Here is a 25,030-nt window from a genome sequence, read left to right as displayed (position 1 = left end):
AAAAAAGTCTTAACGTTTATCTGTACAGAAAAAGTCAGTGGGGTGCATTGTTGCTTGGCTGTCTTTCAGAATATCTTGTTTTGTGTTTTCACAAAAGAAAGAAAATTATATGCATTTGGGACAATGTGAGGATGAGGAAATTATAACCTAAATGAATTTTTGCTTCGTGTAAAAGTTGACTTTATATTTTTAAAAGAGTCATTATTATGGAAATAATATAATTATTAAAGTAAGTCTAGACTAAATGTAATATTTTGCACACATAATTTCATGTTATTGACAATTAAACTATAATGTATGTTTAGATTTATGTTAAATGCAATTAGTTGTATGCTTTTTGACCCATCTTTACATGTGATACTTTAAAACATTGGATTTGAAATCTACAAAGTGCATTTTTTAAAGTGTTTGTAAAAAGAAAGACAAAGGCTGTTTGTTTGGAACAACTTGGGAGTGAGTAAATGATATTAATTAATTGTTAAATGCCACAAAGTTTGATGAATTTAGTTAAAGGGGTCATATGATGCGATTTCAAGATTTCCTTTCTCTTTGGAGTGTTATAAGCTCTTGGTGCATAAAGAAGATCTGTAAAGTTGCAAAGAGTAAAGTTTCAAACCCAAGGAGATATTCTTTTTAAAAGTTAAGAGTCAACCATACCCCCCTAAAACAGATCATTCTAACACGCCCTCACATGTATATGTGGGAAGATTTGCATAACACCACCCAAATGCTCACACAAAGAAAGAAAGCGTAACTTTGATTCTTGCTGTTGCTGCAGTCGTCATGTTGTGGAGACGCTGTTTCGTTGTGAAAGTGAAAACTTTACATATGTAAAGGATCTGTCACTGATGATTCAAACGTAAGTTTTGAGCAGTGTAGAGCAGCGGTTCTCAATTCCAGTCCTCGCGCCCCCCTGCTCTGCACATTTTGTATGTTACTCTTATCATTTCAGACGTTTGTTCTATTCAAACATAAGTGCCCTGCAAAGTGGACATCACAGGATATTCTGCCATGATTACAGTTCGAAGCGAATGTATATGTTCCAATCAAAGTGTATTGAATTGTGCGAGATGTGAATTTTAATTGTATATATTTACAGAGCTATATGATATCACACTTATCCGTGTGAAGACGTTACGCAGCACAAATCTATGAATGTTCTAAAGTGAGATAAACTTCAGCAGATTTCCCCAGCTCAGGGAGTAGGGAGCAGTGAACACTGTGTAGGGACCATGTCAATGGGAACACAGTTCATGTACGGAACTTACTTCTAACAAGCTGATTATCTGAATCTGGTTAACAAAGAGAGACATTTAAAATATGCAGAGCTGGGAGGTGCGAGTACTGGAATTGAGAACCATTGTAGCGCTTGTTGTTTGTCATTTCTCCAATCACAAATGCAGACATGGTTTTATGTTTACGCGGTGCAGTGCGATGCAACACAACACATAAAAACACAGTATAAGTCATTATAGTCCGTAATTATGTCCCAACTGGATGCAACAAATGGCTCGTTTGTAAAGAGTTTATTGTTTTCGTATTGTCTCACTGGCGTTCTGACAGGACACACATTACAGTATGACAAGGGGCGCAACATTTCCATCACACGCTTGAGGCATTCAGCCAATCACAATACACTGTATAGGTGGCCAATCAGAGCACACCTTGCTTTTCAGAACAATGAGCTTTGTAAAAAAAATTAGAAGGGCAGGGAATAGAGGAGAAACGATAATGTACAGTATGTGGAAAATAATGTGTTTTTTGAACACATATAATTACAGACCAAATACACAAAATAATGTTCTTTTTAGCAACATCATATGACCCCTTTAATTACTGTGCAAAATATTATATAAAAGACTTGCAACTGTAACAGGTCTGACTAAGAATAATTTTTCTCTTTAACAGAATGTCACTTGCAGTTGATTCAGATTTTCTCTGATGTGTGGATAAAATTAAAACCTTATGGACTGTCTTTAAGTATTTGCATAATGTGCATTTTTTATTACTTTAAAAAGCTGTAAATTGACTTATATAATCACTTTCACCACTCAGTTGAATCTTCATGAACTGTGAAGGTTAATGTTAAGGAAACCATCAGTAATCAGTCTAAATGATGCACTTGGCATGGCATCTCATATGTTATTGAATACAATTTGGCAGCTTTTCCTTCATTAGCCCCCTCATGATGTGAGTGAAACACATTGTACGGTGACACATTTATTAGTTGCTTATTACTAATAACTATGACTTTATTCTCTCAATAAATTCTTAATTTTCTACTAATTAATAGTAAGGTAGTTGTTAAGTTTAGGTATTGGGTAAGATTAGGGATGTAGAATAAGGTAATGTAGAATAAGGCATTAATATGTGCTTAATTAGCACTACCACATGGCTAATATTTTTGTAATATACATGCTAATAAGCAACTAATAGATGCAACCGTAAAAGAAAGTTTTACCCACTATGGTGTCACCCTAACATTTTGGACTTTATTCCACTTTAGTTCCTTGTTTCATTATTATGGTATGCTCATCATAATAGAAGTAGGTTTAAGACACAATGAATTGCATTTTTTATGTATTTTTGAAGAAAATTAAAGATACAGAAAAAAAAGATGAGCATCCCCTGTGTTGCCATACTGAATAGAAAAACACTTTTAAGAAACAAATTATACTCACTATTAACTATCATGCACATTACTTTCATATTGACTGTTTATTAGTACTAATAAAGGACATATTAATGCATTTTTCTGCATGACCATGTTTTAGATCCCTTAATCATACCCTATACCTAAACATAACAACTATATTACTAACTATTAATACGTTTATTGAGGCAAAAGCCATAGTTTATAGTTAGTTAATAATAGCGAGAACTGGACCTTAAAATAAAATGTGACTTAAAGTTCTCTTAAATGTTTTAACTGATAATCATACTGCTGGTTCACTGCTGCCCAAATGTGTTATCTACACCAGCTTCAATCCTCATTGGAAGTAACGTGAATGAAAAGCTCATCATAATTACAGTTAAACTGTGCAAACATTACATTAATAACATTGTAATGGCCATAACAAAAGCCTTGGAATGTGAAGTCACACAAAGTGTTCTTCGAGAAGGCTTGAACCAGTGGCACTCGCTCTGATAGAACCCACCAGGGTGTTTACTGGGCTAATGCAGTGTCTTCTCCATTTGAAGAGTTATGTGACGCTCTCAGTCAAAGTCCCACTGTCCCTCAGCCCCAGAGACTAGCGCCATCAGTCTGCAATGTCACGCACAAGTGCTCAATCCAATTAGCATGTAGCGCTCCCACTCTCATTATGTTCTGCTGAATCAGGACCTCAATCAAAATACAGTCAATATTGGAAAACGGACAGGTGGCTCTTCTAGCCTCTATGGAGTTTTTGCCTTCCTACAAATGAGGCAGAACACACAGGGAGAGTTCGCAGTCCCTCTCTGCCTACAGTTTGATGTTACAAGATGCAAAAGACATAAGTAGCTCTTTTTAAGGAAAAACGAGCAGATGCTCGATGTGTTTATCTGGGGAAATCTGACAAATTTGGCATAAAAGAAGATTGAAAGTCGCAGGTCTTAAGAGCTATCCTGTGGCTTCACTCAAAAGTTGTTATATGTACACAGTTTGACTGCAATATGTTAACCCCTGTGACAAGATTAGGTCTGCCAAAACTGAAAATGAGTCATCATTTACTTTGTGATTGTGACTTTTCTTGAAATTTAGTTTTGAAAGGTGGAATTTGGAAGAATATGTGCTCTTTTTAGTGAATGGAGATGTATGGTGTTAAGCACCAAAATTGCATACAAAGCACAATAAAAGTATCCCAAGTGGTCTATATATCTTGTGTGCTGTTCTCCAAGCCTTCTAAAGCCATTCAGTAACATTTTGCGGTGGATATACTAAACCACATAAACAGTTCTGTAGCTCTCAAATTAAATGTGATGCCTTAGACTAGGGGTGTTTAGTCCTGCTCCTGAAGGGCTGACATCCTGTAGAGTTTAAGTCCAACACACACCGGCCTGGAAGTTTCTAGCGAGTCTGAAAAGCTTGATTAGCTGGTTCAGGTTAGTTTAATAGGGGTTGGAGCTATGTTTGGACACCCCTGACACATTGTAGGTTTGACATCATTGACCTCTGGTCATGAGATACATGAGAACTAACAATGTTCTCATGTTGTTTGGCCTATTGATGCAGGCAAAACTTTGAACTCTGAAGAGTTCCAGAAGAGCTTGTATAATATTTGATTCATAAGACCATGATTGCTAAATGCCTAAATGGCATGATATCAAATTAAGCTAATGGTTTCAATAGGTAATTCTATAAATGGTGCAAATGGTCCACGTCTGCCTAAATAAATGCATATACCTTGTTTTAAAACGCTGATATAGCTTGTTAACAAGCTGTAAAGTACTTAAGTATTTAGTTGTATTTTGTTACTGTACTAGGGTACTATTTTGGGAGTGTTTATAGGCCTAAAAACAAAGTTCTGTCATAAAACTCTAGATGACGCAGGTGGATAGGTCTAACTCAGTCTAATATAATCACATTATTATTCAAAAGTTGCAGCTGATTGATTTCTTTCCATATTATCAGCCAATGATCTTGCTGCTCAACATTCAAGTACTCATCTAGGGCTTACTGTAGCAGTCGCACTGCGCTTCAGAAACCCTCCAGCTTCCCCAGCTCCACCTGTATATATCTGCTACAGCGTGATTTCATGTATGTTATAAATGGGGGTTATTTCACGTTATATGTGCAGCAGCAGTATTTCCTACATACTCACAGCAGCAGTGTAGCAGATCTGTTCCATCAAGACCAAACACATTAATGTTGCCATGTGTATTACTATGCTAAACTCTCAGAGAGTTGTCCTGACAGAACTGGTAATGTAAAGGGTTTAACTGCAGCACTGTGAATTTGTATTGGAGTTTGATAATTAGAATAATGCCTAGTCTAATTTGTTATTTAGCAGTGAAGTTTCTATGATAAATTCTTATTTTGTGATTGCTTCGTGGAGTATATTCCAAATCACTAGTGCTATATGAATAGTTACCTTGGCAGACCCATCGCTTCCATGGCCTATTTATGGTATTTTTGTTGAGGGGGAAATTTTATTTTTGGCATAAAAAGAAGCTAGTTGCTAATATTTAGATCCTTTAATTAGGCCTTTAGATCTGTATGTTTTAAAAGCTAAAAAAGTTGACTTATTTTTTACATTCACTCAGTTCATCTCAATATAAAAGTGAAGCTGAGATGTTTCATCTCTCAATTTATTTTTATTTTTTAAAATCGCATTGTGCTTAATGTTTGTTATAGCCACAAACTGTTATTTTCTACTGGCTAGCCTGTGGCAGGTGGCAAGTTTTTGCTTATGTCCCTTCAGACAGAATGAGTCGTCAGTATTTTGCGCCATTTCCCCAGAAGAAAAAATTATATATTTTAAATACTTACAGCTCCTAAAAGTCTATTTTGACACTTTTACGAGTATACTCACTTACAGATGACCTCAGAACTAAAAGATGTGGACTTAAGGCCACAAAGCCCCATTTCATTGCATAACTTTCTCAAGTCTTGTTAAAAATGTGTCTTGTCCCTGAACTGCTGGATAATGAGTTTTTTGAGAGTGCAGGCTCGGGGCCGTGGGAGATGTGCTAGTGTAGGGATTCAGGATAATCCATGCAGTGTTCGGGAATGATCTAGAACCCACATTTACAGTTTTAATTTCAGAAAGAATCAAATCATATCACACCATTTGAGGCTTGCCCAAATCTCTGAAGAAGGAGAGGAGGAATGGGCTTGTTTGACTTTGGATGAATTTCATTTCATTCGATAGTTTATAACGTTACTTTGACTTTACTTTGAAATGGTGTCATTTGTGTCACTCCAGGAGATATTTGCATACAGATGTAATTGTCATTCTGAATTAAAAGTATTATTTGCATAGTAAGCGCTCTGTCTTTCTGTCTTCTTGCAGTATGTACCGCTTGCGGACGCTGACGGCTGTCACCGTCGGGATGGTGCAGTTGTCAAGACGGCATCACAGCGGTGCCTTCCGTTCCCATCAGCGGCGCAGACTGATGCTGGCTGCCCTGGCGGGGGTAACGGGCATCTCAGCCAGTGCTGGACTACTGTGGACAAGGTACAGCTCACTGTGGACACCTGTCCCATAAAGGAAGTCTCTTACAATTATAATACAGCATTATAACCTATAAGAGTTACATCATATTGTGTATATCATATTTTTTTGTGACTAGAGTTACGTAAAGCATTAAAAAATATATGTTTATCTGCTTACCCCCAGTGCATCCAAGATGTAGGTGACATTGTTTCTTCAGTAGAACACCAACAAAGATTTTTAACACAAACCGTTGAAGTCTGTCAGTCTTATAATGGAGGTGGATGGGAATCACAGCTAAATCTTACAATAAAACAAACAAACAAAAACATACACAAACAAAACCAAATTAAACCCTGCAGCTGGTGACGATACATTGATGTTTAAAGACACAAAACAATTGGTTTGTGCAATAAACTGAACAGTTTTTATATAGTTTTTTTTTTTTTTACCTGTGATTCACACAATGTCCGAACTGTTAGAACTCTCCTGAGCGTGTTCTTAAGTAGATGTGTTAGGCGTCTTCTTCTTCTTGCTTTACGGTGGATCACAGATTCAAGTTCATTATCGCCACCTATCTCTCAAATGGACTATTGACACTCCTAATTGAGATTGTAGATAGAGTGTAATCAACTTTCTACTGAAGAAACAATGTCACCTACATCTTCGATGCTCTGGGGGTAAGCGGATAAACACCAAATTTAAATTTTCGGGTGAACTATCCCTTTAATTTTTGTGCCAGTAGCAGCACTAAATGGAATCAGAGAAATAATGAAATGGCAATACTACTGGTTTATAATATATATATATATATATATATATATATATATATATACATACATACATATATATATATATATATATATATATATATATATATATATATATATATATATATATATATATATATATATATATATACATACATACATACATACATACATATATACACATACACACACACACACACACACACACACACAAAGACACACACACTATTCATATCTCTGTATTTTTTGCTTGATTTGTGGTTTATGGTATATATCTCTGTATTTTCTGGCAGAAAAAAAATATTATATATAAGTAGTATATTAGTTAGCGCCTGGTATTACTTTTTCTTTCTTTCTTTTTTTAAATCCGTATTGGTTGTGCTTGGATATTTTATCATACACGCAAATGTTGACTTATTTTTACATTTATGTTGTCTTGTCTTTTATGTAATTTTCACTTAAGGTTAATCTTTAATATAATAAATTATTTAATACTTCTTTTAAATGCAGCCTTTATCAGATCATAATGAATGAATGGATATATATTTTTCATACTGTACATTATTAAATTATGATGCTTACATTTACTTGCAACATTTAAAAAGATACTTTTTTTTCTACTGTTTTTTATTTATTTTATTTTTTTTACCTAAAAAAAAATTAGCTTTTACAGTATAGGCCAGCATTTTTATATTGAGAGTTTTTGGGGAAGTCACCCTAAGAAGGGGCTTACATATAGCTGTGTCTGTATATCAAACTGGGATAGGAGAAAGTATTGTAACATGAAAAGAAATGACACATTTCACCTTTAATGTAAATGTCCTTTGAGCCCATACCTGCAGAGATTCATCTGCAGTCTGGGTGAATGAATAGAGCAACTGATATATCAGCAATATAGAGAAATGCATCTGGGATGTGATCTATAGAATGAAGGAGTTATGAGACGAGGTGGCCTTTCGGTTTTCAGTCTGTGCAGTCATTTTCTCTGTGTCTCATTATATTGAGTTATTGAACAAACCTTCAAACACATCCCATCAACACAACAGCAGACCTTTTTTCAATTACTGCTTTTTGTCCTTAAGATATTGACCCTGTAGCACTCTTCAATGACTTTTAGTATGAGGTACATCTCAGAGATAAATAGACATTGACATTGTTGGATCCCATGTGTAATGGTGAGTAAAGTAGATTTTTTTTTTTTTAAAGAAAATATTTGAGGGATTTGCCTAAGGAAAACTCACTACGGTGTCAGAGTGTTGTTATGCAGTTGCTTATGTGTTCCTTATGTGTTCAGATTGATTTTTAACCCATTGCTATTAGGGCTGTGCAATAAATCGAATGCGATTTTCATGCGCATCTCATCAGTAAATACGCTCCTTTAATTAGAAGTATATCTCCAGCATGTGCATTCAGATCAGGGTTGCCAGGTTTTCGCAACAAATCCTGCCCAGTTGATTCTCAAAACTAGTCCAAAACTAGCCCAAGCGCGTTTCCAGAAGGTTCCACGGTAAAAATTGCCTCCCGGGGTAAAAATATACGTTTTTTGGCATGGTTAGCATTTTAGGGGCAAAATATCATGTTATTGGTATTGGGGTCGCTTCAACATGCGGAAACTGCAGACTTGGCAACACTGGTTCAGGTGGAGCGCCATTTACTACACAGAGCAGTAGTCTACCGACAACTAACACAAAATCGCTTTCAAAATCAACAAAGAATCGATTTTAAAATCGATTTTGTGTAGATTGTCAGTGAATTACGGCTCTGTGTAGTAAATGACAACCAGTGTTGCCAAGTCTGTGGTTGTTTTGTTAGGATTTGTTTTGAAAACCTGGCAACCCTGTTCTGAACGCACATGGTGGAGGTATACTTCTAATTACAGGAGCGTCTTTACTGATGCGATGCGCATGAAAATCGCATTTGATGTTTTGCACAGCCATAACTGCTATGTGGTTGCTAGCTGGACTAGAAGTGCATCTAGAAATGGTTTAAATTACTTTTTTAGTGTAATCTATGGGTTTTTAGTTATATTGTCCAGCAGAAATTGTAGGTCTGATTGCTTAAAAAGAATTGTAAGTGTACACATGACAAATATTGTACACAGTTTGCTAGATTAAGTATATTAGAATGATTTCTGAAGGATCATGTGACACTTACAACTGAAAATTCAGATTTGCATCAAAGGAATAAAATACATTACATATATAATTTTTTTTAACCATATTTTTCATCTAATAAATGTGAGCACAACAATTTTTTCGAAAACATTTTTTTTTTAATGATTTGAACTTTTTCCGACAGTGTTGAGTATTTCTGATGTATACTTTTCAGTGTGACTTATCTGCATGCTCTCTTCTGATTGGCAGAGCATATGCAGAGGCAGGGTCTTCAGTGAAGCATGAGGAGCAGATAAAGGAGGAGGAGAAGGATGTGGCAGAAGAGGTGGAGTCAGACGACGCTCTTGAGTCGAGTAGCGGTGGGGAGGAAGATGAGGCCGGCTCAGAAGGGAAGAGAAAGAAACAAAGAGTTGGCTTCCGTGACCGCAAGGTGATCAATTCACAACATTCACATCATCTCAATCGCATCATGATGAGGTCAGGTTCATCCAGCCGTTATCTGATGCATTCATCTGGCTTCACCGTGTGCAGACAAAATGTGAACTCATCACATCTAATCAGCATGCAAATCCACAGTCACGAAATCAAACTGCATATTTCTGAATTGGGTTTCAATCTCATGTGTGTCATCAGTGGGAACGTGGCAGAGCGACAATAACAGAGTTAATGAATTGCAGCTGACATTAACTTTGGGGAAAATGTGATATTAAAACAGCATCTGGGACAGGCAAGTGTTGATTAAGGGAAAGAGCAGAAAGGATGAGAGAAAAAATAAAATGAATGACACTGTTGTTTTGTTCAGTAGTTGATGTGTTCCTTTTAAATGGGGCACATAAAAAGGCCTTTTGACAGCTTTCAATTTTGATATTTGCTGAATTACTTTTTTATTATTTTGATAAACCACTATTTCAACCAAACAGTATCCAAACAGTTACTGTATTTAAAAGTGCTTCAAAAATAAATAAGTTAAAATTAAACTAAATAGTTCACCCAGTTAGGCTTAGGTTTGCATGTAAAGCAAATATGGTTCAGCTTCCATTTACCATATTTAGGGCCAGATTTACTAAACAGGGAGAATTAGTGTTAGACACAGCCAGATCATTTTCATAATGACCAGCACAATTTTCCCAGCACAGAACAAATTACTGCCTGCTTTAAAGGGTTAGTTCACCCAAAAAAGAAAATTACCCTATGTAAAAAAATTGAAAAAAATGAACCCACCCTCAAAGCATCCTTGGGGAATATGACATTCTTCTTTCAGATGAATCTAATCGGAGTTATATTAAAAAGTACCCTGGCTCTTCCAAGCGTTAGAAAGGGAGAAGGTGGGATTTTCTTGTTAAAAGTAGTCCAAAAGTACTCAAATAAAACGTGCATCACATGGCTCTGGGGCATGAATAAAGGCCTCCTATAGCGAATCAATGCGTTTTGGTTGGAAAATTCTCTATATTTAAAATGTTATAAACTTTTTTCCTCACTTCTGCTGACTATCGTTCATGCAAGCCGACCTGGCGGATGACAGAGGGCACATGTGTTGCACACGCGCTGGTGATTCGTGACGAACGCGGAAGTGTAGAGGAGAGAGAGCAAAGCAAAACGCCGGTCACAAATTAGAACAAAATAAGGATTTGCAAAGAAAAATGTCAAAGACTTTTAATTATATGCCAAGAGGAGACTGGTTTTTCTTTGCTGAAGTGAGGAAACTTAGCTTCCTTTGCTCCTGTTAGCAAACTCACAAGACTAGCATATTTCTCAAGAGGCGCACATGTGACGCATACGTCCTAAGTCATCCACTGGAATGGCTTCCGAAGTGAGAGAAGGTATTAATAACATTTTAAATATAGTTATTTCTCTTACAAAAATTCAGCGATTCGCTATAGGTCTTTATTCATGCCCCAGAGCCATGTGAGGCATGTTTTATTACGGATGCACTTGCTTTATTTGACTACTTTTGGACTCTTGAACAAAAACTCCCGCCGAAACCCATTTTTAATTTTTAATATAGTGTAACTCTGATTGGATTCGTCTGAAAGAAGAAATTTATATATACCTAGGATGCTTGAGGGTAAGTAAAACATAGGCTAATTTTCATTTTTGGGTGAACTAACCCTTAAAGACATGCTTTTTTGGCCATTAAATAATGGCGTCAATACCAGTCATTTGACGAGCACAAACATTAGATAATCGTGTTGCGTGATTCATTTGAATACTTTCCTCCCATAAGCTTAGCGTCTGAAAGGGAAACTCTTACAAATGAATATTCAATAAGGTCAGGTGCAAAAATAACTGTTAGTTAGGTGCTAATTCTTCACTGCATGTTTTTAGTTAAGTCCTGACCGTTCTATTTTAACGCCAAAAGACGGTTTGCACTGGTGCAAGCTGTTAGTAGTTCTTTAAAGGTGCAGCTTAGAACATATTTCCTTGAAACAGAAGCTCTACTGTAGGATGCTGTCGCAGTCAAGGAGGAATTCCCCCTCGAACAATCAGAACTGTCTGTCCAGTAGCGCCACTGTTATTTGTGTTTGCTAAACATTTTGTAGATTTATGTTGTTTATTTTGATTGTGCTGTACGGCGTAAAGAACTGTGTAGGCCAAGCCTATTTATCACCATAATTGGCTTTGGCTTTTATACATCTTTGTGGATGATGGTTGTTCACTGATTGAGTTTCATGACATGGTTACTTAGTCGATGTATTGTGGTTGTTCTTGTGTCTGCGTTCTTTAAAAAAAGGACAGAATTTATCAGAATGATTTATTTTTGCTACTCTGTTTCCTAAAATAGCAGTGGTTCGGACCTTTTTGTTTAGAACCTAATCATCACATTTAATCATAAGCTGAGAAAGGGAGTAGGTATCCTCTGAAATATGGATGCAGTATTAAAATAAACAGCATATATCAAACCAGCAGCACATTAAGAGTGAAGCTGATTCGCTGTAGGATGGTGGGGCTCTGTCTTTGATGGATGAGGCCATTCATCATGCAGTGGGGTACGTTAGACGGCTGTCTCTGTTTACACAAGCACTGCCCTCCAGGCACGTCTTCAACCAATAGGGCTCATTCAAACAGAACCAATTTCTGTGTAACATATGAAGACTCGGCGGTATATCCTTGTAACATACAGTTGTAACCATATTTGGTGAACTACTAAAAATAGCAAATATAATGCTCATAGATTAACTACCGAATCCAAAGTGATCTGAAATGGGCATCACCACATAATATATATTTACATATACATATGTATATAGTTTATTCCGCTCATATTTCATGATTTAGTCCCACTCTGTATTTTGTTAAAATGTTATTTTTGTTGTGTTTTGGTATTTTCCCAGAATTATCAGTGTAATTTTTTTTTTTGGAGTGTCCCCATCAAAAAGAGTCATTTTGAAGTATCATATTGGTAATCTTCTTAAAGCACTCGGAAATTGGAATATTATTAGAAGAAACTAATAAGCAAATACTTTTTAATGGGTTTAAGTCATTCCATCTCATCCCTGTCCCGTCTGAATGAACGGAAACGCATCTCACTCAAAACTCTCATCTAGTTTGAATTAGTTTTAGTTTTATTAGGTAAAATAACTATTTATTTCAGAATGAGTATGGATCCATTTAATCCTGGTTCCTTGTTAATTTACATTTGGGTCAGATCTGAAGTCTTCTGAAGTGTGACACTTTGTTTGAGATGCACTTTAATTTAGCTTTATTGATATTTTTTGTAAGATATATATATATATATATATATATATATATATATATATATATATATATATATATATATATATATATATATTTTTTTTTTTTTTTTTTTTTTCATTTGTCCTAAATACAATTTAAACTATGGCTTCATTAACTGTAAATGGAAAAATAATTATGGACTATTAATTAATTCATGTAGGAACAACTTTGCCAAGTGTATTGCATTATGCTTACATTTTAATGGCTATAATGTTTTTATTTAGATATTCTGAGACAACAATCAGTAAACTATTCATAGGTGATTCCCCTGAAAAGTGTAAACATTGTGTCATAGTGGTACTAAAACATCACTCTGTGACCCAGCCACAGTGACTCCAATGGCTTCAGGTTCAGGGCCATCTGTTAGATGGGAAACTAGTCAGGAAGCCCATTTGAAAACTATCGTTGAAGTTCCATTTGGTGCATAAATGACGCACCTGAGGTTAAAACTTTACTGATTGTGTAGAGGTAACTATAAATTAAATTAATAAAACGACCTACACTGGTACAAAAACACAGTTGAGTATTACATAAACATTTTCTCCCCTTTTGCTGTACCGCTTAAGACCTTTGTGCATGGTAAAAACCTTTTTGCATATAAAATAAATAACATTGTTTATAAGTTATCATACAAATAATAATCTTTTTTCTGCAGTGTTAATTACGGTCACACCTTTGGACTTTTTTGTTGTGTTTTTATCCATCATGTGTTCATTGACCCAGTTTCTGTCTCTCTGTGATTACTTTGGTTATATACGCTGAGTCCCAATTCGCCTACTTATACTACAACCTAAAGGTATGTACTTTTTTTGTGAGGAAAAAGTACATACTTTTGAGTGTGTAGCAAAAGAGTATGCACGTTCTGGGACATACTTAGATGACGTCATGCAACGTGAACGCCTAGTTACGCACACCACAACTGTTAACGTTTCATTCATTCTTTATGTCCAATAAAATTGTATTTACTATTCCCATCTTTTTTTCTCATCGTTTTTTTTTCACAATACATTTTACAATATGTTCTTCTACCAAGTTGAGGAGTCAAGAAGCAGGGCGTCGTCGTCATAGAACCTAACGCAGGTCGTTTGTGAGGCGGCTGGTTCTGACGTTCATGTGCAATGTGTGTAACGAAATAAAATATAACTTTAATTAGGGTTAAACATTTGAATTCTTACACTTAAAAGCTGAGGGCGCATCTCCGCTGCTGCATCCGGCTGCCATGTTTACATCATCGCAAAGCTCCTCCCTCCCGCACGCAATGGGTTGTGGGCAATATTAGCACTTAGAGTGTGCATTGATCTGCACTTCGAATTCTAACCGGAAATAGTAGACCATCCGGGTATCTTTGGAATACTCTTTTCAACATACTACAATTTGGGACGTACTAATTCTAGTTTCGCATACTATTTAGCACGGATAGTATGTGAATTGGGACTCAGCGATAGTTCACCTGTGTCTTGTTAATCATCCTCACCTGTCTGTCCCTCGCTAGCTTCCCTTCCCTTCAGTTTACCTTTGTCTGGTCTACTATGTCCATACATGTGATTATTTCCTGTCTGTTTGTGGATTTACCTTCCTGTGGATTAATTAAAGACTATTTGCCTTCATCTTCTTCTTTGTGCATGGGTAACACTTTAGAATAAGGTTCCATTAGTTGATGTTAGTTAACTACTTTCGTTAACATGAACTAAGCAAGAACAATCCTTCTACAGCATTTATAAGTCTTAGTTCATGTTAATTTCAACATTTACTAATGCATTATTTAAATCAAAAGTTGTGCTTGTTAACATTAGTTAATGCACTGTGAATTACCATGAACTAACAATGAATAACTGTATTTTCATTAACTAACATTAACGAAGATGAATAAATACAGTAATAAATGTATTATTCATTGTTTGTTAATGTTAATTAATACATTAACTAACATTAACTAATGGAACCTTATTCTAAAGTGTTACCTTTGCAATGTTCTCTAGACACTGTGACAATTGCTAGTCGACTAGTATTTTAGTTCTGTTTAGTCAACTTTATTTGACTAGTCTTGCACATCCATAATGTTAATATTACCTTATTACAAAGTCATAAAATAAAAAAATACTAAAATTAAAGTATTATCCGCCACTAAATAAAAAAAGAAACAAGAGACTTTTTATCTCACAATTATATGATTTTTTTTTTTATCAGAATTGTGTGATATGATCTTGCAATTGCAATTATAAAGTCTGAATTGTCTGATAGCAACTCGTAATATTGAGAAATAAAGACAGAATTGTGAGATATAAACTAGAAAGATTATATCTAGCAATTCTTACTTTATACCCAAAAAAGTTAGAACTGCAGTATAAAAACTCGCAACTGTGAGAATAAAATAAACTGCCATTTCTGAGAAATATTTTTTTTTAATACTTTTTATTCAGTGATGGAAATGGGCTTCTATATTAAAAAAATATCAGATGAATTACTTTTAAAAAAAAATATCCTTTTTTTTTTTTTTTTTTTTTTGCTGGAATCCTTCAGAGGGAAATAAAGAGCAGCTGGTGCAACACAATTAGAAATGGTTTAAAGTTAACAAATTTAACAGACAGTATTGTACTCTTATTTTGCTCTTATATCTGCTGTTTTGCAATATAAGTATCTGTCTGCTTTCTCCATGAATGTAAAACCTTAATTTTAAAGCATCAACACCTTTTTAAGGATACCGATTCAATTTTCCAATTCCATTTCCTTAAGATGTCTCTCAGGATTTGAAACAGCCAGTGTTTTTTATAGCATAGCAAACTCTCAAAAGATCAAGGAAAGTGCCGTTTGTGTGGATGTGTGTTTGTGATGTATGCTGCTAAGTATGTCCTTGCTTTGGTGCTCGTGCATTTTTTTTTCTCTGTTCCCCTCATTGGTGTGCCAATGTCATCTGGCATCACTGCCAGCCCACGGTGGGTGCCATTTAGATGCCAACCTGTCTGTTTCTATGACACATAGCGTTTCCCTCTGAAACAGAGCAGGAGCCGTGACACATACCCCCACAAACACAAGACTCTTTGTGTATGAATGATGACATACAGATGGCAGTTAGTGCTGTAAAGGGCGACCAGTGTGCAAGTTGTGCACATTTGCTCTCACTAAACATACAGGCAGCGTGCATCATACTCTCCTTTTATTATTTAAGAGACATATGAGCGATATTCCTGGATCAGTTTGCAGCTTATGCTTTGACATAGCACATGCTCATCTGCTGAAAGATTGTTTGTTGTAATGGTATGTTATTTAACTTTCTGAAAATGCAAACTCATGTAATCATGACCTTTAATATTTCAAAACAATGTATCACCATCACTTTAATAGAAAAACGATATTAGCATTTCTATAACACTTTAGTATAGGGACCAATTCTCACTATTAACTAGTTGCTTATTAGCAAGCCTATTATTAAAGGGTTAGTTTACCCTAAAAAGAAAATAAGTCTGCGTTTGACTCACTCCCGTGGCATCTTAGGTGTATATGACTTTCATCTTTCACCCCACGGATCCATGTAATACACTTATTTTTATGGATAGGTACTTTTTATTTAACTTCTTTTGGACTGAAGCAATGCAACACCTACTGACTGCAGTGATAGAGCTTAAAAAGATCAAAGACAGTTTTTAATATAACTATGATTCGTCTGAAAGTCATATTCAAAGTGTCTTGGAGAGGTGAGGTGTCCAAGTCTCAACATCTAACTACTGGGGTGCCTCAGGGCTCAGTTCTTGGACCACGTCTCTTCTCTGTCTACATGGCATATTCTATCTGTTTTCTTTTTATTTATTATATTATTTAAAATCCCATGCTATGTGTACTGTGTTAACCTTACTGAGACTTGTTATAGCACTTATATATCATTGCTCTTTTTGTTGTTTTTGATTGCTTCCACTGTGTTCATCTGTAAGTCGCTTTGGATAAAAGCGTCTGCTAAATGAATAAATGTAAATGTAAATATACACCTGCTTCGGGTGAGTAAAACGCAGCCTAATTTTCTTTTTTTGTGTGATCTAACCCTTTGACATATTCGCTGTTTATTAGCATGATCATATTTTACATCCCTAATCCTACCCAATACCTAAACTTAACAATTATCTTACTAACTATTTATAAGCAGCACATTTGGAGTTTATTGAAACAAGTTGTAGTTAATGGCAAGAATTGGACCTTAAAATAAGGTGTGACCAGCATTTCTTAGAGGAAGTATCAGTACTTGCAAGGCAAGCAAGTGCGTAATTTTTTGTCAGATTTATGTGCGCAATGAACACAATAAAACACTCTCCACATCTCAATATGATGAATACAAAGTCAGATACAGGAATTTGGGGAAAAATGGCAGAAAAGTCAGACCTGGTCAGTTGAATGACAATCTTTCTTGTGTAGAACATAAGATGATATTTTGAGGAATGTTTTGACTATTTTTGTCTATGTATTGAAAGTCAATGGCAAGGCAGGGCATTATTAGGCAAGGGCTCTACATGAGTTTTTAGCACTTGAAAATTACACTTTACACGGCATCTTAAAAACGCACCACTTATGGTGCAAAATCCTGAAATAATGGTGAGCCCAGTACAGTGACCATGTATGTTCTTCTGATGCAAGTATAAACTAAAAAAAATAAATTATAATTAGCAGTGGTGCGCACTGACCTCAGGGTTTGATTGACAAGTACAGTTTTACATTACAAGCATCACTTACTGCAGGCATTCAGGCATTTTCCTAAACTCCAAATTATCATCACTTCATCTTGCAATTACAGTCACTTCTGTTGTCTAATAGCGGCAAGCAAACTGACACTCAATTAGCTTTGAAAATTGCATTAATTAGCCTACAGTAGCCTGCATAATGAGTCACTCGCAAAATGGGCATTTGCAAAAGACAGCCAGATAGTGGAAAAGGAAGCGTCGTCAATGGCTGGATGAGAATGATGAAACTGACCTCTATTGCTGCTCATTTTGATGATCTTTGTTCAAAAATACAGACACATCCATCACAATAATAGATGCAAACTGCAGTAATGGCTCTGATTTAAAAATCAGAATCTCGATTAATGGTTGTCAATCAGTTAAACATTTGAATGGCATGATATGATGAATAAATGGCAAAAAAGACCATTTAAAATATATTATTGATGCCAAAAAAACATTTAATTGTCAACACAAATATAATTAATTCATATAATTGAACATAAACCCACAGTTCTTTGCAATCCATTCAATTAAGTTTGTCAGTCTCGCATGATCACATGATGCAATTGACAGTTATTGTCTAAATATTTCTGGACATTTTCATGCACCAGATAAATTATACAGAGATTTACTTTCAGAGCAAACCTGCAATGGATGATTTTTCAGTTAATATGTGCCATGTCGCCTCAGGCTATTAATAACTTTTAGGCTGCTCTTGATTCAGAACTCAAAACAAAATTGGCTGCTGTTCTGCCACTGTTGCTGATATGACAGCCATAATTTCAGGTTATTGTAATGATCAGAGTGTTAGATTTAGTTATGTAAATGACCAGTATTGGAAGGCCTATGTCTATCTAGCATTCTTTATTATATTTTAGTATTATACTATTTATTCAAAGCAGCCTTACATGAGATAAATTTGATCACAAAGGGCTAGATAGGTCGCACATTTTACTAATGTATTACATCTTCAAAGCTTTTCCACTAATGACTATTTTACATTTTAAAGCCAAATGGATATTGCCTGTTGGCTATTTAAAAAAGGGGTGAGGTTGCGTGATATTTCCCACCCTGTCTTCCTGTTTCAGTTAAAATTATGTCGACACACTGAATAAAGGTGCATGTTTCAGGGTACTTCAGTAGACCTTTAACTATTTAAATTAAATTGTTAAATATTTTGGTTTAAAAAATAAAAAGTAGGGATATGCCGGTATCAAATTTACCTGTTGCAAAAGAACTATAAAGACCAATATGTATCACTTTACAGTAAGACCTCATTAGTTAACCTTAGTTAATGCATTAACATTCAAGGCAAGGCAAGTTTATTTATATAGCACATTTCGTACTCAATGGTAATTCAAAGTGCTCTACATAAAAAAAACTAAAAGAAAATCATGAAGAAAAATAATTACAAAAATAAAACAAGCAATTTAAGAACTTGAAATATGAAGATGATTTAAAAATTGACTTAAAATGAATTTAAGACAGTTTAAAAATAGAAAATGATTTTACATAAAATACAGTGCAATACATAAACTATATTGTAATCAGTTCGGACATCACATAGTGCTCATTCACTAAACAATGAGCAATAGCTACATTTGCTATAGAAGTTATTAATCTTTGTTAAAAAATACAAGTCATAGTTCATGTTAGCTCATTAAATAACACAGTCGCAACTTTCAGTTTTAACAATGTGTTATTAAATATTGCAATACCTAAGATTAATGAATGTTCAGAATAATTTTTCATTGCCAGTATATGTTAACTAATGAAGCCATAATGTAAAGTGTGAATGAACAATGAAGGATCAAAACACTTTCAAACAATATCTATGGCATTTGTAGTCCGGATTAAAAAAATACATGTTTGAAGATAAATAGCCTATTAAGTCAAAATATTTCAGTAGTTGTAGTTGGCTCTGTAATAAACACCATAGGGAATACACAAATCTGATTAAAATTATTGAAATATGGTTTAGAAAGTAGCAGCTGCTTTATTTACGGGGTTTACAGGGTAAGGGCTGCATTTTAGCGCCATCTGCTGTCAGAGAATGAATGTGCTTTCATTCAGTGCGTCTCTTACGTGTTCCTCCATGTGCTTCTCATGCGTGTTTGTTTACATCATGGGCGCATACGCTCTTTCAAGCAGCATACAGTGGTGTTGTGCATTTTGATCAGCTGATGGGAATACTATTCTTAATATGCATTCCAAACTCTGAATGATTAGTAATGTATATTTATTCACGGTATTTAGAAGTGCCCACGATGTCTTAAAAAAAACATATAATTACTTTTGTGCCACAACAATTGCATTGGTGAATCATTTTATGTGTCTATTCATTTACCCAAAATGATTCATTACAATCTTATATGAGCTTGACAGGACATTATACAGGGGTAAATACAGCACACCAGGGTAAAAATGGCAATATAATTTGGTTACGCTAAAGGCTACTTGGATAAAGTAGCTTGTTATTACTGTAAAAACTACTCCGTTTTAGAAACACCTGCACTACTGTCACACTAATAAAAATGTTGTTTATATAGTATAAAAGAGAGTGTTAGGTAGTTAATTCCCAACATTGATATTGACTGTAAGTGTGTGTTTCTGTGTGTGTGATACAGGTGATGGAGTATGAGAACCGGATCAGAGCTTACTCCACCCCAGACAAGATTTTTCGCTACTTTGCCACCCTGAAGATCATCAGTGAGCACGGAGATGCGGAGGTGTACATGACACCACAGGACTTTGTGCGCTCCATCACACCCAATGAGATACAGCCAGAGAGTGAGTTTCAATATTTCTTGACCAGGGTTGGGCAAAATTCAGAATTGGATATTCTGACCGGCCTCGTCAGACAGGATGTTAAATTGAAATCACAGGAAGAGGCATTTACAGAATTGAAAAGAAATTCAGCTGAGAATTTAGAAGAACATTTAAGAACATATAAGCATTCAAAGCTTGCAGTTCGTCACTTCCGCCAAAATGGATCAATGATTTTTTTGACGTCACCTTGTACTTCAGCTTCTCATCAAATCTTCTGACCAATCAAATCCTGTCTAGAATCCGAAGCTTCCCGCTCCCTATTAAATAGATGCTGAAGCAATGGCTGAAATCGAAATTATTTTTCTATTTAGAATTTTTTTCTCAGATGAAACTACTGTTTTTAGATTTAATACTGTAAAAAAATAAGACCGCCATCAAAAGATAAAAAGATTATTTTAAATACAAATTCAGGAGTTTGAAAGGCATTCAATTTGATTCTGAATGGCGCACATCCCTATCTTGCTCATGTATACACACATCACACATCAGTCATGTCTTTTTGTGCTGAGCTTCCTTCTGTGTGTGTAAATAGCTTAAAGCTTGACACACTCATATATACACTGTTAGCCACTGGCTTGTGGCGAAGCCTGTCTTCCTCATTCATTTCCTGTACTCTAATCCAAGTCTGTAACATTCCTCTGAGGGCTGAAGCTCTGATATGGGGTTCCTTTACATTGTAGGGTTTTTGATCTGCCTTGATCCTAAAAATAGCATAGTGAAGAAAACTGAAATCTACCCCACAGACATGTGGCGCTGTGTTGTGAAATTCAAACCACTGTCACAGTTTTGACCCTGGTCTACCAGCTGACCGGGTCATGCTCATCCGCCAAACCAGGGCTACGTTCCTCAATTGTTATGCCCTTCACTTCACTGACCTGAAGCATACATATGAGCTGACTCAAAATGTGAGCAGAAAACTTCTTTCTCAGGGATTCCCCTCAAAATAAGTGCTTAGGGAAGTTAGTGGATGCATGTTTAAAGTGAAATGGGAAGCAGCTTACAGCTTAACACAACTATATTTCCTTTTTTAAATATTCTGTTGTATTCTGTGCCATAAACGTATAAAAAACATTAAATATGTGGTCGATGTACCACAATGTCCCTCCTGTCAAATCAAAATGATGACAGTCTTTATAAAATACCCATTTAGCACTTTGTTTCTACTTTTTTTTTTGTATATTTTCTTGTTTTTATTGAAAACAAATGCCTCTGTGATCTGATTCGTGGTGAGAAACGGGTGAAGAAAAGGATCTGAAAACAGCTAATTCGAGCATCAAAAGCTAAAACTATTTTTACTCTCAATGCCACTATATCAGTTACAAGCTTGGATTCTTTTGTAATTTTTGTGTAACCCATGTTGCCAGATAATATAACCTATATACTTTGCCAGAATAATATGGTATAATATGCTTCCTGTGGATTTTAACAAAATCGTTTTGTTTGAGAAAACAATATGAACATATGCAGTTATTGGGTTTTCAGGTCAAGTCAGCTTTATTTATATAGCACTTTAAACAAAATGCATTGTGTCAAAGCAACTGAACAACATTCATTTGGAAAACAGTGTGTCAATAATGCAAAATGACCTTTAAAGACAGTTCATCATTGAACTCAGTTATGTCATCTCTGTTCATTTTAAATAGTGTCTGTGCATTTATTTGCAATCAAGTCAATGATATCGCTGTAGATGAAGTGACCCAAACTAAGCAAGCCAGAGGTGACAGCGGCAAGGAACCGAGACTCCATCGGTGACAGAATGGAGAAAAAAACCTTGGGAGAAACCAGGCTCAGTTGGGGGGCCAGCTCTCCTCTGACCAGACGAAAACCAGTAGTTCAATTCCAGGCTGCAGCAAAGTCTGATTGTGCAGAAGAATCATCTGAATCATCAGAATAAGAGAGAAACAGACTAATATTAGCGTAGATGCCATTCTTCTAATGATGTAGAAAGTACGGTGTTATTTGAAGTGTTTCCAGTTCCGGTTTACCTAATTAATGCAGCCTAAAAATCCTTTAACGGATTTGGATATTAAAAGCATATTAGTATGTTATGTGTATGCCAGGTAAAAGAGATGGGTCTATAATCTAGATTTAAACTGCAAGAGTGTGTCTGCCAACCGAACAATGTTAGGTAGGTTATTCCAGAGTTTAGGCGCCAAACAGGAAAAGGATCTGCCGCCCGCAGTTGATTTTGTTATTTTAGGTATTATCAAATTGCCTGAGTTTTGAGAACGTAGCGGACGTAAAGGATTATAATGTAAAAGGAGCTCATTCAAATACTGAGGTGCTAAACCATTCAGGGCTTTATAAGTAATAAGCAGGATTTTAAAATGTATACGATGTTTGGTAGGGAGCCAGTGCAGTGTTGACAGGACCGGGCTAATATGGTCATACTTCCTGGTTCTAGTAAGAACTCTTGCTGCTGTATTTTGGACTAGCTGTAGTTTGTTTACCAAGCGTGCAGAACAACCACCCAATAAAGCATTACAATAATCTAACCTTGAGGTCATAATTGCTATCAAATAGCTCACCTAGGTTCCCAACTGATGACGAAGAATTGACAGAGCAGCCATCAAGTCTTAGTCAGTGTTCTAGGTTATTACAAGCAGAGTTTTTAGCTCCTATAATTCTATAGTCCTATGCTCACATATTATTATAGCCCACTTTGTGCTGATTACAGTGATATTAGACTTTAGCCATTAGATGTTTATAAGTAACTGAAAAAAGCACAAATGTCAGGACATGACAAAACTTCTCCAGGCCCCAAAAATATCATTAGACCTCTGTTTTTTTTTTGTTGTTTTTTTTCAGAATTTAGCAGTAAGAAATTACTCGTCATCCAGTTTTTTATATCGACTATGCATTCTGTTTTCAAATAGGTGTGTTTCACCGGGCCTCGAAGATATATAGAGCTGAGTATCATCAGCATAATACTAAGTGTATATAATACATAATACATAGTGAAAGCTAACAACGTGTTCCCTGATGATATCTCCCAAGGGTAACCTGTAAAGATGCAAGTGGAAGTGCTCTAAAGAAAGGTCCCCTCTTTCTGTTAAAGGAACACTCCACTTTTTTTTTATGCTCATTTTCCTCACTCCCCTAGAGTTTTACAATATCTAGAACAACCTGAATAAAATACAGTATTTTAGCCTAATCTGAGCTGAAGAAGCTAAATATATGACAATATAACAATATTTACAGAAAGGCAGTAAGGACATTGGTAAGAAGGAGGTTGAGAAGCATTGGTAAATAGAGTCATTATTTTTGTTTTATTTGCACACAAAAAGTATTCTCACTTCATTATTATCTTCATTAGTATTTAAAAATTACATTTTAATGTTTTTACATTATTATATGCAAACAGCTACATCCTGGCATTTGCATGTTGATGGAGGCTTAACTTTTGCACAGTACCTCCCTCCTGCTCTCCATTCCACGCCTCACATGATACGGGAGTCCATGACAGCTGAGCCGGGAAAACAGCTGTTGCGTGTAAAGCGATAGCAAACTGAGCAGAGGCTTTTAAAGGAGTGGAGCCCAACTCATCGAGTGTGTGTATCAGACGCCGACATTTCTTGCTAAATGAATTATCACGGTAGAATGAAAGACTCAGTCACTCTCACCCAGAGGCAGAGCTGATTCAAGAGATTTGATCGCTGGCCATGAATAACTGATAGAAGTGCTGATGGCTGCAAATGCATGTGTTTGAATGTATGAGTGCCTCGACACTTTCAGTTCAGCATTTTCAGACCAGTCTGCATAAGACATTTGTCATTTTTGACAGTAAGTTTTAGTTAATTGGATGATGCAATCACACATTTTTGCTTTAATCTGTTTACACAAGTTGGCTATGTTCCTGTTACAACCTGATTTGTTGATCCTGGAACAGCTTTCCTGTTAACAAATGGCTGCCATCTGATTAAGGGTTTATCCAAAAAATGAAAATTCTCTCATCATTAACACAACCTCATGTTGTGAATTTGAGGCAAAAATTAATAGTGACTTGGACACTTATTTGTCACCCAAAGAAAATCATCCTCTCTAAAGCAGCTCTCAAATCTTGTTCTTCATTCTATATATTTGACACAAATTTCTTGTTACGAGCTCTTGGTGCATAAAGAAGATTTGTAAAGTTGCAAAGACTAAAGTCTCAAATCCAAAGAGATATTCTTTATCAAATTTAAGACTCTGCCGCGCCCCCCTAAAATGGCTCGTTCAAACATGCCCCACATATTGATGCATTTAGGAATCTTTAAGATAACTTACAAGTTTCAACAGAACAGCAACACATTTTATGAACGACCATTTCGTAAACTTCGGAGAGGAGTTAATTCTGACCTTGCTACGACGGAGTTTTGCACGTCACGTGTGTGTGTGTGTGAGAAAGAGAGAGAGAGAGTCTTAACCGTCCGTGGCTTGTGGACTGCAAGTAAGACCACGCAAACAATAATGGCCACTATTAAAGCAAAGTGAATGTTGAAAAATGGCCACTTAATTTTGCGCTTTAAGGACCAAACAAGTATTCACTGTTTATTTGGAAGCAGTTGAACTGTCTGTAACTTCCTTTTTAATAGGGTCTGTTACCTCTTTTTGTTTGAGTCTAAATGATGGCAGTGACCAGCTCTGTGTCCGCACAGCCCCCCTCAGCAGTCCTCTGAGCCCCCCACACAACTCCACAGCTTTTAATTTAACTTTCCTGCTCTCTTTTTGTCCCGTGCAAGCATTGCACTACCCTGTGGTGA

General features: G+C 35.8%; 1 protein-coding gene across 3 annotated transcripts in view; it reads left to right on the top strand.

Annotated features, from left to right (window-relative positions):
• LOC113057283 (calcium uptake protein 1, mitochondrial-like) overlaps positions 1-25,030 on the top strand; it is a 68,484-nt gene that overhangs the window by 3,262 nt on the left and 40,192 nt on the right. For all 3 annotated transcript variants that reach the window (XM_026224568.1, XM_026224567.1, XM_026224566.1), the window contains exons 2-4: positions 5,994-6,158; positions 9,268-9,448; positions 20,087-20,249. In XM_026224568.1, the coding sequence (XP_026080353.1) occupies positions 5,995-6,158; positions 9,268-9,448; positions 20,087-20,249 (508 nt within the window). In that variant the 5' untranslated portion in view covers position 5,994. The remainder of the gene's footprint in view (positions 1-5,993; positions 6,159-9,267; positions 9,449-20,086; positions 20,250-25,030) is intronic.

This window comes from Carassius auratus, chromosome 38 (assembly GCF_003368295.1).
Source record: "Carassius auratus strain Wakin chromosome 38, ASM336829v1, whole genome shotgun sequence".
Taxonomy (NCBI): Eukaryota; Metazoa; Chordata; class Actinopteri; order Cypriniformes; family Cyprinidae; genus Carassius; species Carassius auratus.
Note: the sequence above shows the minus strand (reverse complement) of the source record. Positions and strands in the feature narration are given on the sequence as shown.